This window comes from Sarcophilus harrisii, chromosome 2, assembly GCF_902635505.1.
Source record: "Sarcophilus harrisii chromosome 2, mSarHar1.11, whole genome shotgun sequence".
In the NCBI taxonomy this organism is placed as follows: domain Eukaryota; kingdom Metazoa; phylum Chordata; class Mammalia; order Dasyuromorphia; family Dasyuridae; genus Sarcophilus; species Sarcophilus harrisii.
In genome coordinates this window covers 511,391,258-511,411,129 of record NC_045427.1, presented here as the reverse complement: position 1 = coordinate 511,411,129, position 19,872 = coordinate 511,391,258, and the positions used below count along the sequence as shown (strand labels likewise).

General features: G+C 38.5%; 1 protein-coding gene across 2 annotated transcripts in view; it reads right to left on the bottom strand.

The window, feature by feature from the left end:
* Positions 1-12,548, bottom strand: part of CCNB2 (cyclin B2) — a 43,298-nt gene extending 30,750 nt beyond the window's left edge. The window contains exon 1 of one of the 2 annotated variants that reach the window (XM_031955284.1): positions 12,372-12,548. In XM_031955284.1, coding sequence (XP_031811144.1) covers positions 12,372-12,407 — 36 coding nt within the window. In that variant the 5' untranslated portion in view covers positions 12,408-12,548. Of the gene's footprint in view, positions 1-11,952; positions 12,095-12,371 lie in introns of those variants that run through there. The other variant, XM_003755707.4, reaches the window with a different exon arrangement.
* Between the last annotated feature and the right edge of the window lie 7,324 nt (positions 12,549-19,872).

Here is a 19,872-nt window from a genome sequence, read left to right as displayed (position 1 = left end):
ATGATGATGGTCCCATGAGGGCTCAAAAAGCTTTTCTGAGAATAGATTTTGATAAAATGACCAAGATATATTTCAAGACTGAGGAGAATCAAGCTAATCAGTATTCAGGAATTTTGGCTATTAACAATGTTATGAAAAGATGTACCAGTTTTTCTTCTTTGCACAGAACAAGGGGTATAAAAAGATGGAACTTTGCATGTGATACTAGACACAATCCTGTCCTCAAACTAGAGGGGATTTCAATATAGATACTGATGGAGGGTGGAACCAAATGACAGAGAAAAGCAGGGCTTTGCCTGAGCTCTCCCAATTCCCCTCCAAACAACTTTAGTGAATTTTGGAATGACAGAGAAGTCCACAAAAGGTTTGGGATGTAGCAATTTTCCAGTTCACTTAAAAGGTTGGCAGAAAAGGTATGTCACACTGGTGTGAGAGTGGAACTCAGTCAAGCACAGTCTGTGCCAAGCAAGCCAGTATCTTGGCTTTGAGACCTGGCACAAGCCAGCAGTGTAGCACTGAGTCAGCCTCTGTATCAGGCAACTAATAGCAATCATAATAGGTATAAGCAAGCAGCAAGCATTGGGGCCCACTGGCAGCTTCCACAGGTTTCAATAAACAAATGGTAAGGAATTGGAAAACTGGTCAGAAGAAGATTATAGGCATCCCTTAGCTGGAATGGAGTACAAGACTTTGTTGCATTGTCCATATATAGTTCCAAGTTGTTGTTCCAGGGTGAGGAGAAACCCTAGCATACCAGAGCTTGTGGGAGTAGTAGAGCAGGGACCCTGGTCATAGTTCTAGGGTAAAAAAGAGTGCTTATGGTTATTCACACACCAGAAGAACAGTAACACCTCTCCTTAGATCAAACCACCTTGAAGAACTGAAAATTTATAAACCTACAAAACTAGCTCTAAAAACAGCTACATAAAAACCCTGTAGCTTAGGACAGTGCTCACTTCACCTCAAAAGCAAAGCCCCACTTAATATCAAATTAAAAATCAAAAAATAACCTGAAACAAGAAAAAGAACATGACCCAAGAAAATTACTATGGAAACAGAGAAGATCAAAACACAAATTCAGAAGAAGACAACAAAGTTAAACAAGTATATGCAAAGCCTCAAAGAAAAATGTGAATTGGTCTCAGACCCAAAAAGAATTACTGGAAGCATTCAAATAGGATTTTAAAAATCAAAAAAGAGAAATGAGGAAAAGTTGGGGAAAGAAATGAGTGAGATACAAGAAAATCATGAAGCTTGGTAAAGGAAGCACAAAAAAGAAAAAAAAAATAACCTTTAAAAAAAACAGAATTAACTAAATGGTAAAAGCACAAAATTCACTGAAAAGAATTCCTTAAAATTGGCCATATAGGAAAAGATACACAAAAAATTCAGTGAAGAAAAGAACTTTTTAAAAAGCAAAACTGGCCAAATGGAAAAGAGGTAAAAAACTCACTGAAAAAAATAATTCCTTAAAAATTATAACTGGGAAAGTGGAAGCTAATAACTCCATGAGACATCAAGAAATAATCAAACAAAATCAAAAGAATGAAAAAAAAAAAAGAAGACAATGTAAAATATCTCACTGGAAATAAAGCTAACCTGGAAAATAGATGCAGTAGAGACAATTTTAAAATTATGACTATCTGAAAGTCAGGATCAAAAAAAAAAAAAAATTAGACATTACCTTTCAAGAAATCATCAAGGACAACTGCCCAGGTATTCTAGAACCAGAGGTTAAAATAGAAATTGAAAGAATCCAGTGATAACCTCTTAAGAGAGATTCTACAATGAAAACTCCCAGGAATATTTGAGCTCCAAAATAAAAAAGAAAATATTGCAAGAAGCCAGAAAGTAACAATTTAAATATTTTGGAGTCAAAGTCAGGATAGATAACACAAGATTGATTTAGCAAATTCTACATTAGAGGACTGGAGGGTTTAGAATATGATATTCTAGAGGACAAGGGAACTATGATTGCAACCTTGGGGGGTGGGGGGAGAAAGGATATGGATAGGAATGAAAATAATAAATTATTTATTATTCCTACATTCCTATGTTATTCTTTTAATAAAAAATTATTATTATTCATATATATGAATAAAAATTTGACTTTTAAATACAAAACTCAAGAGAAGCATAAAAAAGTAAACAGGAAGGAGAAATCATAAAAGATTCAATAAGGTTAGACTGTTTACATTTCTACATGAAAAAAAATTATGCTTGTAACTCCTAAGAACTTCTTTATCATTAGAAATATACAAAGAAAGTCCAATTCTGAATTTAATATGATGGAATGACATCAAAAGAAATTAAATTAATGAATAAGAAAGAAGAATGCACTGGAAGAATGGGAAAGGGATAGGAAGAATTCAATAAATTATTTCACATAAAAGAGAGGCAGCAAAAGAGCTTTTACAGTAGAGGAAATGTGAAGTTTGTTGTAGGGCGTATACTGGGGAGCCTTGAGCCATACTCTTCATCAGAACTGACTCAAATTACATAGTCAGTTGGATACACAAATCTATCTTAACTTACAGGAAAGTAGAAGGAGAAGGGGATAAGTGAAGGTGAAGGATGGGGATGGCCATAGAAAGGAAAGTGATTTAGGGGAGGCAGGAATCAGAAGCAAAACACTTTTGAGGATGGGGTAAAAGGAGAGATAGAGTAGAATAAACAAGGAAAATAGTATAGAGGTCAGTTAAAATTATGAGAAAACTTTTTGCAGCAACTTTCTCTGATAAAGGTCTCATTTCTTTTTTTTTATATAGCTTTTTATTTACAAGTTATATGCATGGGTAATTTTTCAGCACCGACAATTGTAAAACCTTTTGTTCCAATTTTTCCCCTCCTTTCCCCCACCTTCTCCCCCAGATCAGGTAGACCAATACATGTTAAATATGTTAAAGTATATGTTAACTATAATCTATGTATACATATCCATAGTTATTTTGCTGCATAAGAAGAATTGGACTTTGAAATAATGTACAATTAACCTGTGAAGGAAATCAAAATGCAGGTGGACAAAAACAGAGGGATTAGGAATGCTATACACTGGTTCATAGACATCTCCCAGAGTTCTTTCGCTGAGTGTAGCTAGTTCTATTCATTATTGAACAAATGGAATTGATTTGGTTCATCTCGTTGTTGAAGCGAGCCATGTCCATCAGAATTGATCATCATATAGTATTGATGTTGAAGTATATAATGATCTCCTGGTCCTGCTCATTTCACTCACCATCAGTTCATGTAAGTCTCTCCAGGCCTTTCTGAAATCATGCTGCTGGTCATTTCTTACTAGAACAATAATATTCTATAACATTCATATACCACAATTTATTCAGCCATTCTCCAATTGATGGGCATCCACTCAGTTTCCAGTTTCTAGCCCTACAAAGAGGGCTGCCACAAACATTCGTGCACATACAGGTTCCTTTCCCTTCTTTAAGATCTCTTTGGGATATAAGCCCAGTAGTAACACTGCTGGATCAAAGGGTATACAGAGTTTGATAACTTTTTGAGTATAGTTCCAAATTGCTCTCCAGAATGGCTGGATGTATTCACAATTCCACCAACAATGTATCAGTGTCCCAGTTTTTCCACATCCCCTCCAACATTCAGCATTATCTTTTACTGTCATCCTAGCCAATCTGAGAGGTGTGTAGTGGTATCTCAGCGTTGTCTTAATTTTTATTTCTCTGATTAATAATGACTTGGAGCATCTTTTCATATGGCTAGAAAAAGTTTCAATTCCTTCATCTGAAAATTGTCTGTTCATATCCTTTGGCCACTTATCAATTGGAGAATGACTTGATTTCTTATAAATAAGAATCAATTCTCTATATATTTTGGAAATGAGGCCTTTATCAGAACCTTTGACTATAAAAATGTTTTCCCAATTTAGTGTTTCCCTTCTAATCTTGTCTTCATTAGTTTTGTTTGTACAAAAGCTTTTCAATTTGATAAATCAAAATTTTCTATTTTGTGAGCAATAATAATCTCTAGTTCTTCTTTGGTCACAAATTCCTTCCTCCTTCACAGATCTAAGAGGTAAACTATCCTATGTTCTTCTAAGTTATTTATAATCTCATTATTTATGAAAGGTCTCATTTCTTAAGTTTACAGAAAAGTAAGTTAAATTTATAAGATCATAAATTATTCCCCAGTGGTCAAAAGATATGAACAGGAAGTTTTCAGTTGAACTAATCAAAACTATTTATAGTCATATTTTTAAAAATGCTTTAAATAACTCTGACTAGAGAATGCAAATGAAAACAACTCCAAGATATTACTCCATATCTAACAGATTGGCTAATATAAAAGGATATTTTAAAAGGAAAATGTTTGGAGGGGATATAGAAAAATTGATATAATAGTGCACTGTTGGTGGAGTTATGAACTGATTCAAGCACTCTGCAAGTAATTTGGAACTACCCAAAGGGCTACAAAACTGTATTCCTTGGGGCTCAATATTAGGTCTATATCATAAAGAAGGAAAAAAAGAACAAAAAAAAAAAAAAAAGAAAAGAAAAGAAAAAGGGGCCCATATGTATAAAAATATTTATAGCATTTCTTTTTGTGGTGGCAAAGGAACAGAAATTGAGAAAATGCCCATCAAATTAGAAATGGCCTAATAATTCTGGTATATGATTCTTATGGAAATATTATTGTGCTATAAGAAATGATAAACAAGATGCTCTCAGAAAAATCTGGAAATACATGATGTGATGCAAAGTAAAATTAGCAGAAACAGGAGAACATTGGATACAATAACAGTAATAGTTTACAATGATCAACAGTGAATGATTTATTCTCAGCAATCCAAGACAATGCTGAAGGACTTATGATGAAAAATGCTATACACCTACAGAGAAAGAACTGATGGAGTCTAAATGTAGATCAAGGAATGCTTTTTAAAACTTTACTTTTCTTGGTTTTGTTCAGTTTTTTGTTTTTGTTTTTGTTTTTTTGGTCTGTCTTCTCTCATAACATGACTATTATAAAAATGTTCTGACAAAATACATATATATTACATATATATAAAACCTATATCAAATTGCTTGTAGTCATTCTTTTTTTAATTTATTTTGTTTCCAATAGTATTTTATTTTTCCAAATAAATGTAAAGATAGTTTTCAATATTCATTTTTCTAAGACTTTGCGTTTCAGATTTTTCTCCCTTCCTCTTCCCTCTGTGCTTCCCAAGACAGTAAATCTGAAATAGATTTAAAATGTGCGATTCTTTTAAACATATTTCCATACTTATCAAGTTTTTCAAGAAAAATCAGACCAAAAGGGGAAGACGCCCAATAAAGAAAAAAAACAGACAAAAAGGTAAAAATATTATGCTTCCATCCATATTCAGTCTCCTTAGTCCTCTCTCTGGATGGGGATGACATTTTCCATCCCAAATCTATTGGAATTGTCTTGACTCACTGCATTGCTAAGAAGAGCCCAATCCATCACAGTTGAGCCTCATATAATTTTGTTGTTACTGTATACAATGTTCTATTGATTCTGTTCACTTCACTCAGCATTAGTTCATGTAAGTCTTCTAGGCTTTTCTGAAATCAAACTGCTCACCCTTTCTTATAGAACAATAATAATCCATTACATCCAGATAACTTATTTAACCATTCCCCAAATGATGGGCATCTACACAATTTCCAATTCCTTGCCATTACAAAAAGAGACACTTAACACTTCATAGCTATATAATCCTGGGTAAGTCACTTAACCCTAATTGCCTCCAAAAAAAAAAAAAAAAAAAAGAAAGAAAAGATTTTAAAAAAAGAATCCCAAAATTCCTTTTTCTCACCATAATCTTCTATTATTTGAACTGTCTTCATGCCGTATCTAAACCTATTGATTCTCATTATGACCTCGAGCCCTCCATCCCATAGTATACTTTTTTGGGTCACTAGCACTACTCTGGCTAAATACAGTCTCTTCTCCTATTCTTAATATCTTGAAAACCAATTCAACTCTATACTACCTCTCTTGAATACCTTCAACCTATTACCAATCAAATCTCACCAAACTCCCATCCTTAGAGTGCTCTCACTATCTACTTACTTCGATCAGATTTATTTCATCAAAAGTCTGAACAGATCTAGCCCTTCTGGAGAACAGTTTGGAACTGTACCCAAAGTGCTATCAAACTGTGCATACCCTTTGACCCAGCAGTGTTTCTTCTGAGCTTATATCCCAAAGAGATCTTAGAGGAAGGAAAGGGACCCACATATGCAAAAATGTTTGTGGCAGCCCTCTTTGTAGTGGCTAGAAACTGGAAACTGAGTGGATGCCCATCAATTGGAGGATGGATGAATAAATTATGGTATATGAATGTTATGGAAAATTATCGTTCTGTAAGAAATGATCAGCAGGATGATTTCAGAGGGGCCTGGAGAGACTGACATGAACTGATGGGAAGTGAAATGAACAGGACCAGGAGACCATTATATACTTCAACATCAATACTATATGATGATCAGTTCTGATGGATGTGGCCCTCTTCAACAATATAATGATTCAAATCAGTTCCCATGGTTTGGTGATAAAGAAAGCCATCTACACCTAGAGAGAGGACTGTGGGAATTGAGTGTGATCACAACATAGCATTTTAACTCTTTTGTTGTAGTTTGCTTACATTTTATTTTGTTTCTCTTTTTTTTCTTGTTTGATTCGATTATTCTTGTGCAGCAAGATAATAGTATAAATATTATGCATATATTGGATTTAACATATATTTCTTCCATGTTTAACATATATTGAACTACTTGCCTTCTAGGAGAGGGAGTGAGGAAAGGAGAGGAAAAATTGGAACACAAAGTTTTGCAAGGGTTAAATGTTGAAAAATTGTCCATGCATATATTTTGAAAAATAAAAAGCTTTAATAAAGAAAAAAAGTCACATCAAATTCACAAAACCTTGCTTGATTGGATTCACTACAAATTTACACAATCTAATATAAATTAGAGCCCTCAAAGCAACAAAGCAATCCTACTTGCAAAGGAAATTGTGATTTTTATATTCATCAACATAATATGTATAAAGAATATACTAATAATTTAGATTTTTAATTGCACGGCAGATGCAGCTTAGAATTATTAATCAATTCTTGCCAATGTTCTCACAAGCACCACATATCTGTGTTTGTGTACAATAAGTGAAATGAATCAAAGACTGCAGAACCTGTTCCCACCACAGAATTTAGTCCTGTACCCCAGCAAGTAAAAACACCCAAGAATTTAAAAAAAAAAAAAAAAAAAAAAATCACTTTGAGAACACACCTGTACCGTTTTGAATTTGTGGGCTTGTTGTAGGAAACCACTTAAGCTGTGGGAAACTACTCAAGCCCTGGAAATGATTTTGTTGTAGTGTACCTTCCCTCCCTTTCCCACTTGTGATTTATGTATATAAATTGTGCCTTCATTCTAAGCATGTGAAGCTCTCCTTCTCAGGAGAACTTCAAAGGTTTGAAATTAATTAATTAAACCACTACTTCACTCCTGACACACAGATCTCTAACCTGCTTTGTCTCTGGCTATTTTCAGGTTAGAAAGAGGTCCTGGACTACATTTAAAACTGTTAATATATTCCTTTCCTCATTTATTCTCTATCCCTCCCAACACAAATGATGCTCCCCTGAAGACCTCTCTCAAGCCCCAATGACATACCTGCTGTTGTGTGAACTCTCACCTAAAGATCTCCTCATACTTTACCAAAAAGCTTAAGTCCATCAAAAAGACCTCTCTTCTCATTTCCTTTGAATGTTTTCTTTTAGTATCTCCTTCATTCTCATTGTCTCAAATGAAAAGGTGGGCTTTCTGTCAAGACAAACCCCAAATGCAGACCCTCCTATGTGTTTTAGAAGATTGCCCACACAAGAATCCACTGTCTTTCAAATCTTCCTATAAATACTGGCTGCTATCTACAAACATCTCCATGCCTCACCTTCCCTTATTTAAAAAAAAAACAAACAAAAAAAAAAAAAACACTAAATTCTGACCTTATCACTCAAAGGAAAATATCCTCTTTAAAGTTACCAATGATCTCTTTATTCTTTAAAAGTTTTCAAAGTTCTTTTAATTGACAAATCTAAAGACCTCTTCTTAATCCTTCTTATTGGTCTTGATCTCTAGAATTCTGACATCTTGGATTACCTCTTTCTGGATATTGCCACCTTTAAACACTTCTCCTTTCTAAGGCATGCCTCTTCTTAGTAGTATCTTTTGCTGATTTTTCTTTTAAGTTAAATCAACTAATTATGTTATCTGTGAAGGATCTGTCCAGGACCTTTTTTTTTTGTCTAAACTTGGTGATCTCATCAGGTTCTATAGGTTCAATTTTCATCTTTATGCAAATGATATTCAGATCAATATATTTAGCTCTAAATTGTTTCTCAAGTTCTAGACAAGCAGAAGCTACTTTGGGAAATCTTGAATTGTGTATTCCACAGATAAATAAAACTCAAGATATCCAAAACTGAACTCATTACCTTAAACTCTCCCTTTTTCCAAATTTCTACATTATTTTTGAGGGCACCAGACCCTTTCAGTCAAGCAGATTCCCAACTTCAAAATCATCCTTCAGTCTTCACTCACCCCAAATATCTCATCCATTTTCAAGTCTTGTCATTTTTACTTTCACAACATCTGGCACATATATTCCCTTCTCTCAACTAAAAAACCACCATTCTATCTAAGGCTCTCATGATCTCTTGATCTCTTGCCTGGATAATTGCAATTACTTTCCCTACTGGGTTGCTAAGGTGATTTTTTTTCCCCCTAAAACGTAAGTTGACAATGTCATTTCCCCTGTCCCTTAAACTCCAATCAAATATAAATTCCTTTATTTGACATTTAAAGCTCTTCATACCATATCATCATCCTACTTTTATAGTCTTTTCACATTTACCCCCTTCCTTACACTTTATTAAAGCCAACTGGCCTATTTGTAGGATCATTCCACCTTTTATTTCTGGGACCTTTCCTCTCAAGATTCAGTTCAAATCCTACATTCTGCAGGCCTACTCTAGATTCATCTTATAAGTATCTAGTTATTAACATATTATATGTTTCATTCAAATGTGAGTTCTTTAAGGACAGAGGCTTTTACAGCCTTTCTTTGCATTCCTAGTGTACAACTGCTGGCACACACTAAATGTTTGCTATCTCCTCTCCTCCCCCATGTCCAGCAGATTGCCTTCACAGTCATCCTCCCTTTCTCTCCAAAATTCATTCTCTCCTTAGATTTCTTTACACTGCAAAATTGTTCTTTGCCTCCTACAACAAGACCTGGATTTTCCTGAACCCCTGCCCCAAACATTGGGAAAGTTGAACTCTTCACCTTTAGAGCTCATTAAGCTCTTCATTGGAGATCAAAGCAGCTGATTGGTGACTGGCGGGTGTCCAGGTCATGCAACAGCTTTACATGCCTTAGGCTATTCACTCAGGATGTCGCATAATCTTCCAAATTATATTTGTCTCCACATTTTCCTAAGTCTATCTATCTAGACGATCGTTTTTAGAACATCCAATCCCACATCATCGACTACATGCTGGGCATTTCAAACTACATGTCCTCTAGCACATTTCCCCTCAGAACCTACCCCTCTTTCAAATTTCCCTGTTACAGTCAAAGGTACCAAAATCCTTTTCAGTTTCTCAGGTTGACAAATTCAGAATTATTTTTGATTTTTCACTTTCATCATACACAGCTAATCAATTGCAAAAATTTGTCATTCCCCCCACACACATACACACACACACATCTTTCATATTTGTCCTTTTATTTCTACTTAATACAACTACTACTTAAGTCACACCCTCACCACCTCTTTAGTGAGCTACTCCTATAGCCTCTTAATTGGTCTCTGTAATAGGCTGAAGCTGAGTGGTTGCACTGAGGTTCCTCTTAGCACTTGAGGCTAATTACCAATTGGACAATACTCTATTTATATATGCTTGGAGAAAGGATGGCCCCGCCCCCTCTCTGTGCAAGTTTGATGGGCTGTATAGGAGATTGCGTAGACGATTTGGGGTGGAGTATGCCAGGCCCTGCTGGCGGAATTGGTGTCCCATGTGCTCTCACTTCCTAGCTCCATTCCCCTTCATCTCCACAAAGAATAAAGATCAAGCATTTTCCCTTATTCTGACTGCGGCTGATTTTAATATACTCTGGGTGCTAAACCAGGTCATCACAGGTCTCACTACTCCACTCCACTGTACCTTTCTGTAGAGCTGCCAGAGTGATTTTCCCAAAGAACCAGTTGTTCACTCACCAGCCAACAAGTATTTATCTATTCAGGGCTTGGCCCTGTATTAAGACCCGAGTGTATAAAAGAATGGCAAAAACACGGTTCCTGAGTTCAAGAAGCATCCTGAGCCCTTCCTCACCTGCAGATTTACTTGGCAACCTCAAATACAGAGGGAGGAGAAGCAGCCCTTAATAAGCACCAAGCATTTAACTTAATATATGCCAAGCACTACGTTAAACTTTACTATGCTCTATAAACATTATCTTCTATGATCCTCACTATAACCCTGTTAGACGTTGCAAGTGAAGGAGAAGATCAGTGATTTGCATACAGGATTACACAGCTAATTAAATTTGAACTTGGCTCTTTTTGATGGGGCCTAGCACTCAATGAGGGTACAAAAACAAAACGGTTAAATGCTACGTAAATGGAAAACAGTGTCAGAAGTACAGCCCCAGCCCTTTTTGTAGTGGCTAAAAACTGGAAACTGAGTGGATGTCCATCAGTTGGAGAATGGCTGAATAAATTGTGGTATATGAAAATTATGGAATATTACTGTTCTGTAAGAAATGACCAACAGGATGATTTCAGAAAGGCCTGGAGAGGCTTACAGGAACTGATGCTGAGTGAAATGAGCAGGACCAGGAGATCATTGTATACTTCAACAACAATACTATATGATGACCAGTTCTGATGGACCTGGCCATCCTCAGCAACGAGATCAACCAAATCATTTCTAACGGAGCAGTAATGAACTGAACCAGCTACGCCCAGAGAAAGAACTCTGGGAGATGACTAAAAACCATTACATTGAATTCCCAATCCCTATATTTATGCACACCTGCATTTTTGATTTCCTTCACAAGCTAATTGTACAATATTTCAGAGTCTGATTCTTTTTGTACAGCAAAATAACGTTTTGGTCATGTATACATATTGTGTATCTAAGTTATATTTTAATGCATTTAACATCTACTGGTCATCCTGCCATCTGGGGGAGGGGGTGGGGGGTAAGAGGTGAAAAATTGGAACAAGAGGTTTGGCAATTGTTAATGCTGTAAAGTTACCCATGCATATATCCTGTAAATAAAAGGCTATTTAAAAAAAAAAAAAAAAAAGTACAGCCCCAGAGCAAAAGAGGGCGAAGGCAGGGAAAACCTCCGGCAGACAGACAGAGTGGGATTGGGAATGGAAGAAAGCCGGTTAGGGTAACGAGGAGACGCCGGGTTCCCCGAGCAGGGGCTTGTCCTTTTGGCACGTTGGCCTGGCGTGGGCAGAGACTGGAGCCGGGATACCTCCCACTAAGCTACGGCAATCCTCCGGGCCTAGCCGAGGGCGGGGGAGGGGGGCGGCCTTTCGGAGCAGTGTCGGTGTCAGAGGCCGACAGGGGCTGCAGCGCGCGGGAATTGAGTGGAAAGGAGGAGAGGATGACGCCCAGCCCGTGAGCCGAGGCTGCTAACGCGGCCGGAGAGTGACCGACCCTCGATGAGAGGAAACCCGGAGAGCAGAACGTCCCAGAGCTCTGAAAGGGAAGAGCAGGGATTCGAGCCTGGGCTTTGGGACGGCCCTACATCAGCAACCCCTCGCCCTCAGGAAGGGAGGGAATGAAAGCGGGAGGGCGACCGCCTGGGGGGCGTCTCCGCGAGTGACAGAACGACAGGAGCCAGGGAAGAGCCGCCACGCCACCAACTCACCGCGGGGCGTCGGAACAGCGCCATGGTGCCAGGGGTAGGCCAGAGCCGGAGCCGCAGGGTCTAGGCTAGCGCAGAGAAGCGATAAGACGCCTAACCCCCCACCCCCCCACCCACAATAGAACCCGGTCCCAGGATCACGCCGCCGCAGGCCCTCAGTCCTACGGCCGGAATTCAAAAACCGCACCACTAGCGCTCTCATTGGCCCTTCCGCCTGGCCATGCGCGCTCCTTATTGGGCAGGCTGACGAGACGCATCTCCCCCCGCTACACGTTGATTGGCTGTTTCCAGGAACCTGTTGGGCTGTCATAGCAATTGGAGATTGTTTTCCTTCATGTATGTGGAGGTTTTTTTAAGTCAAAATAATACATTTTTAAATTTAAAAATGGCCGAGTGGAAATAGAAACAAAATGGATCCGAACCGAAAGACGGAAATAAAAAACTGACAAGTTTTCCATCCATTCGTATAACTCCAAGACCCGATGACATCTCGCGATGTTTCTACCAGATTTGGGCGGAAGTTGGAACTGTGAAGCATTCTAAGAGCTTCAATTCCTTCCTCTGTGACCTGAGCCGGAAATGGGTGTGCTGAGTTTGAGGTCTTCCTTCCTAAATGACGTGCCTGTTTCTTTGTCCCCGTGTGAGCGAGGCAGGTGAGGGTCAGGTTGGGCGGCACCTTTTTCAGTAGCCTCGCCTGGGAAGAGGGGTGGAAGGGAGGAGGCCCGTGAGGAGCCTGCCCGCACCTAAGCATGTGTCCGCCCGCCTCCGTTCTTTCCGTACCGCCGGGAGAGAGGCTAAAATGGGACTCTTTTCCGTCCAGAGCGAGAGAGGTACTGCTGGGAGATTCCTCCTCCCAGCCACGAAGGCGCTAGCTACCGTGAGAGGCGGAGGAGGGCCAGATGGGGCGCGGAGGAGAGGCGGAGCGCGCAAAAAGCTCAGTGCAACCTCGGTTAGCATCGATTGAGTGTCTGGGGCAGGTGCTGGTTAGAGCTAGGCCGGAGATAATCGGAAGGAACCCAATAAACGAAAAAACTCTCCTCAAGGAGCTGAACGTTATTTCGAGGAAACCGCTAGTTCGGCCGTTGGGTAACAAATTATGCCCCAATTCTCAGCTCCAAGCAGGTCCGTGTTCTCCAAATGCCCTTCTTGTAAAGGGAATCGTTTTTGTGCCACAGCCACTTTGTTGGAGGGGAGAGGAAGGGAGCGGGGTTAAAAGCTGTGGGGCCGTAAGATTGGAAAGTCATTTCATCTTTCAGCCTATTTTCTGGTCACACGGGGGATAATATTCGTGATTTTTACCTACGTTAGACTTTTTCCCGACGCCTAATTACCTTGTGTAAGATAAAAGCTATTTCTCGTTTCCAGGCAGAGTAGATAAGAGCAATAGGACAATAAATCAGGGAACAGGCTGATCATTATGCTCTGAAAATGAGCAACAGTCCTCAGCTTAGATTAAAAACCTTTCAAAAATAAAGGAGAGGAACGGCTAGGAGGTGCAGTGGATAGAGCACCAGCCCTGAAGTCAGGAGGACCTGGGTTCAAATGTGACCTCAGACACCCAACATTTCCTAGCCGTGTGATTCTGGGCAAGTCACTTAACCCCAATTGCCTCAGCAAAAAGCTAATATAAAATGAAGGGAAAAGCCTTACTGCCCTTCATTCCCAACTCCAAGAATCTTACACTGACAGTGTTAGTATGATGTATATTATGCAAAAACAGTTCAAATAAGTAGTAGAATGAAAAAGATGTACTACTAAAATGTCACAAGAGTTTTAAGGAAGGAAAGGTACTTTCTCCTTAAGGCTTAAACAGAAAGTTGCTATGCACAGCAGGGAAATGAATGGGAGAAATACAAGACTTTGCCTATGGGAGAGAGAAAAGGCTTAAAGGAGTATAAAATGTTTCAGAGTCTACTCGTTTACTTAGTTTACTTATTCAGTGCCATACCCATCAAACTACCAAAGTTATTTTGTAGACCTAGGAAAAAATAATAAAATTCATTTGGAAAAGCAAGAGGTCAAAATATCGAATCAATGGGAAAAAAAAAAAAAGTCAAGGAAAGCTCCCTAGAAATACCAGAATCCAAACTATATTACAAAGTAGTAATCATAAAGATAAGTTGGCACTGGCTAAGAAATAGTATATGTGATATACTGAATTAAGTGACTATTGTAATCCAATGTTTTATAAACTCGAAATTCTAATCTTTGAGCGTATAAACTTACTATTTGACAAAAACTGCTAGGAAAACTGGAAAGCAGTCTGGCACAAACTAGACATAGGCTGAGATCTCACACCAAATACAAAGATAAAATTAAAATGAGTATATTTCTTTTATATAAAGAGTAATGTCGTAAGTATATCTTGTAAGCATGGGGAAAAATGATCTGTCACCAAAAAATGTTTTTGGTTTTTTTTATTAAACAGATAAAGACAATTATGGAAGGTGTCATTGAAAATGACTAAGAAAAGGGATGAATAAATTATGATCCACAGCATTAGAAGGAATATCACCAATCAATAAGCATTGTTGGTACAAAGAAGGTAAAAACCCCAAATAGGCAGTTATCTACATTAATAAGAGCTTTGATCTGTTGAGGCACTGAACTATACTGGCATAGGATATAAGAGAGAGGAGACTATAAACTCTAGTCTGGACTACTAGATCTGTATCCCAAAGAGATCACAAAAAAAGTAAAAATTCTTATTTGTACAAATATATAAGAGCCCTTTTTGCGATAAAAATTGGAAATTGATGGGGTGCCAATCAGTTGAGGAATGGCTTTACAAGTTTCAGTATTAAAGGAATAATGTTGTACTATAAGAAATGACAGATGATTTCAGAAAAGCCTGAAAAGACTTAACATGAATTGATACAAAGTGAAGTGAGCAGAACCAGAGTTTTGTACACAGTAACAGCAATATCAAATGATGAACTATGAATGACTTAGTTATTCTCAGCAAAACATTGATCTAAGGCAATACTATAGAAGCTCATAATGAAAAATGCTATTGACCTCCAAAGAAAGAACTGATATCTGAATACAGACTGTTTTCTTTCTTTCCTCTTGTACAAAATGACTAATATGGAAATGTTTTGCCTGACTACACATATATAAATAATATCAGATTGCTTACCATCTCAAGGAAGGAGAATAAAGAGAGAATAGAATTTAAAGATCAAAACTAAAAAAAAGTAATTGAGGGGAAATCAAAATATTAAAAAACAAAATAAAAACTTCTGGCCTGGGAAGCAAAAACAACTAGAAGGGTTTGATGAGGTTAGTGGCAGTGCAGAGTTGTGGGAACTCCTGGTCAGCACAGCTTCAATGTGAAAGAATTCACGAACCTGAAAAAAAAGACTGGCAAAAAGAAATTTATTGGCACTGAGAAGTCAGCTTTTGCTAGGAGGCTGACTTCCTCAGTGGCAAGGTCCTGACAGAGAAGTAAAGGTCTAGCAGAGAAATTCTGGCAGAGAGAGGGGTGTTAACACTGAGAAAAGGGTATCCTTTTCCTAGGATCCTAGCAGGCAGCTATGCCAAGGAGAGAGAGGTTCCTTGGCCTAGCATAGTCCTGCTTTTGGGCCTCTGCAAAGAAATGAGTCTAAAATTGCATGTGTTTCTAAGGAAATCTGAAACTGAAGTTTCAACCAAAGGAAATTCCCTCAATGCTGTCACTGTCCCCAGGCCTAGATTTCGGATTGAATGAGTGGTACTGAGCCAATTTTTAGCTCAATCTAGATCTCCAGCTAAATGAGACCACTTAAGTTCGGGCTAAGTAGGAGTGATCCTGGGCTCAATAGAGGGGGCAGTTAGTCCCACCAAGATAACAGAATGAAACCACTTTATCTTGATTCCCTGAGGCAGGCCTGTCCCAGAGGAGAGTTTCTCCAAAGTTCAAGGAGAATTTCTATCCCCCAAAGTCAGGACAGTTTCAGAGTTCCCCCATCAGGTAGTGTCATCAGTTGAAAAACAAAGTTAGGAGAGGGAACATTTATTCAGTCATTTTCATGAGGAAAGAATGTAGGTCATAAGTTCAGTTTAGAAATGCTGTGTGAGGGGCTTGTGAATATTAAAGTGGGCATAGATAGTTGGCAGCTTGAAAAAGATTTGAGAATCAAAATTTGAAAAACAGACAAGAGGGCTGAAAATGCTATATTAGATGGTTACATAATATGGATGGGGGTAAACCCTGAAACTGTCCCCCCTTTAATCTGTAAAAGAAGGAGATTGGGGGTCTCGGGCTTTTCCCCTGGGAAAGCATATCTTCCCAGAAAAGCCCTTCCCAAGTTAAGTAGCTTCATTCAATCAGAGATCTTGGTTAAATCACCCTCCATGGAAACGGAGATCCTTTGTGGGTGGCCAGGATCCTTTTCAGGGAATTCCCAAAATGGGGGAGTGGAGGGAAGAGGAAGAGGAAACCTTTGAACTCTCAGTTAAGTGATTTTATTCAATTGGAGATCTCTGTCTGATGGTCCTTTATTGATTAGCTCAGACAGTTCCCAGCCCCAGGTCAATATTTGCCCATATAACTAGGGATCTGTTAACACACCTTTGCCAAATTCCTCATTAGGAGTTTTGCCCACTAAGAGAGCTCTTTCTTAGTGAACAATAAACTTCCCTTTTCTGCCACTCAGACTTTTCAGGTTTGTGAATTCTTTCACATTGGACCTACACCGACCAGAGGGGATTCCCTACCCCAATTCTTGAACCTCTTCACTACCACTAACACCTCATTAATATCAGAGGAGAAGAATGATAAAGGTATCAATAGAACCAAGAGATTACAGATGTGTAAGCCAAAAGAGGAGATAGTATCAAGGAGTGAGTGATTAGATGGCTCAAATGGTTGACAAGGAGGATGAGGACTGAAAATTGTTGCGGTATAGATTTGGAATATCTAAATGAAATTAGGGTTTAGTTGAGGGCTAGTGGCAGGTTCGGGGTACAGGGAGCCAAATGGAGCTCCCCTGCAATCCCCCTGGATTTGGCGCAAGGATATGGTGGTAAATGAGGTCTACTAGCGGCACGAGTCCCCAATAAAGGCATTTATTGGCCCAAGAGCTAGACTGATAAAAGAGGTTTATTATTGGGTTTGGAAGTAAGGAGATAGATAGGTGAAGGTAGAGATAAGGAGGGCAACAGAGGGTCCAGTGAATAGAGGGTCCTCACATGGCTAGCATGTTTGGGATCTCTGTAAAGGGGGGGTTCCCAGTGTGGCCCTTTTATAATAGGAGATTTTAGCTAGAGGGATTTTTAGGTGTAGCCCCAAAAGTTGGCTCAGATCTGGGTGGGGCTGGGACAAGCCTGCATCTTCTATTGGAATACAAAGGGACCAGGATTTGTGAGTTAAAGGGTAATTATATTAACTAGAAGGGGGTGGGAATCTAGAAAGGAATCTTTCCCACATCAAAAATGGCATTGGGTTTGGCAATTAGGAAGTTATTTAGGACCTCCTGGAAAATGACTTCAGTCATGGAGAAGCTAGAAACTAGACAATAGAGTAGGCATCTGCCTACCAAATTGTCTTGCATATAAAACAAAATGTTGATAAATTTTGAATTGAAATAATTTTTTAAATTACAACCCTGAACTTCCATTTCCTGTTCCTCATGTGACAATTTCCCCTTCCTCTTAAGCTAAAGAATCATCTTGTCTGGAGTTTATTGAAGGTAAGAAAGGAAAGACATTTCCTTTGGAGAATAAGATTAGAAAGAGGCAAAATCTCTTGAGTTACTAGTGGGATAATGAAACTTTGTAGAAACCTGGTAAGGGAAGATTATGGAATTAGTAGAGGAAAGAGGGCTGGAACAGGATTAGTTTTGTTGAGGTGAGAGGTTGAGACATCCCCTGACAGCAGTGGGATCCCCGGCAGGTCCGCAGGTGTTGCAAAAGAATTCACAAACCCCAATGAATACAGGCTCGAGATTTGTGGCAAGAATGGGTTTATTTCACAAAGAAAACAGCTTTCTTGGTGGGCAAACTCTTATTAGGACTTTTCCAAAAATGGGTTTACTCTGAGAAGCAACTCAGCTGGTATTCCTGATTAGGAATTATCAGAGAAGGATTGACAGGACTTTGGTTTGTTTTGGCCCAAAGCTGGGGGACCTTTCTTTTTTTTTTTTTTTTTTTTTTTTTTTTATTTAATTAGCCTTTTATTTACAGGATATATACATGGGTAACTTTACAGCATTAACAATTGCCAAACCTCTTGTTCCAATTTTTCACCTCTTACCCCCCCCCACCCCCTCCCCTAAATGGCAGGATGACCAGTAGATGTTAAATATATTAAAATATAACTTAGATACATAATAAGTATACATGACCAAAACATTATTTTGCTGTACAAAAAGAATCAGACTCTGAATTATTGTACAATTAGCTTGTGAAGGAAATCAAAAATGCAGGTGTGCATAAATATAGGGATTGGGAATTCAATGTAATGGTTTTTAGTCATCTCCCAGAGTTCTTTTTCTGGGTATAGCTAGTTCAGTTCATTACTGCTCCATTAGAAATGATTTGGTTGATCTCGTTGCTGAGGATGGCCTGATCCATCAGAACTGGTCATCATCTAGTATTGTTGTTGAAGTATATAATGATCTCCTGGTCCTGCTCATTTCACTCAGCATCAGTTCGTGTAAGTCTCTCCAGGCCTTTCTGAAATCATCCTGTTGGTCATTTCTTACAGAACAGTAATATTCCATAATTTTCATATACCACAATTTATTCAGCCATTCTCCAACTGATGGACATCCATTCAGTTTCCAGTTTCTAGCCACTACAAAAAGGGCTGCCACAAACATTCGTGCACATACAGGTCGCTGGGGGACCTTTCAATAGAGAGTGTTGATCATGCCCCTGGCAAAGATCTCCAATTGAATAGGAGATTACTATCTAGGAGGTGAGGCCAGGAGGGTTTGAGACTCAGGAGTACCCTTCACCCTCCAAAATTAAAGGGTACACAAGTTTACATCAGGGCCTTTCCAACCCTTCTCTCCCCCTCCCCAGAAAGATCAGGGGAACAGTTTATATCAGTTTCATTCTCCTAAGCTTCATTTAGTTGTGAATATATTTCTGAATGGGACATGTGAAGATCAGACCTGAGGCCTAAAAGTAGGAGTGGGAGAGGCCAGGATATCAACACATTAAGCTATATGTGAACAGGAATTGTAGAAGCAGAAAAAGGGAGATAGATTTTCCTTTATTTTGCTGGTACTTTTCCCTTCAATGGGGCTTCTTTAAAAATGATTTTTTTTTTTTTTTTTTTGTTCTTTGCCCCTAGCTTTCCACTGTTATCTTCCCCATCTATAATGGAAGCTTCTTGGGACAGAGAATGGATTGGGTGGAAAACATCCTACTTTGTTTACCATTTCATAGCCTCAGACTTAAGAACCTCATTTTTTAAAAAATAAGTTGTGCTTTAGAAACCCCAGGCAATGAGGAAAGGAGCCAGGGAGTTGGGGAATAAAGAAGACAATGCCCTTTGCCTTTATGCATGTCTCTAAAACCACACTTTGTGTGTCAGAGACTGTGCACCCTTTCTCATGAGGAAGAAATATTTTCCTACTCATAAAAAATAAAAATGATACATTTTTAGAGTTTAGAAATGCAATATGTTCTATAGACAGCTAGATTTCCATTTTTGCAAGATAATGGTGATTTGACTGATCTAAAAATAACTTCTGGAAAATTATTTGGAATTATACTAGAAAAAGCCACTTTGATCCAGCATTACTACATGGTATATATACTTTAATGATGCTAAATTCTCATACCTGTAACATATTATAGGGAAAAAAGTTGTTGAGGCAGCAAAGAACTGGAAGGAAATGAGTGCCTATCAATTCTGGAATGGCTGTGCTCAAAAGAGTACTGTATGGCACAACAGAATTTTCTTTTTTTTGCCCTTAAGTGTTTTTTTTT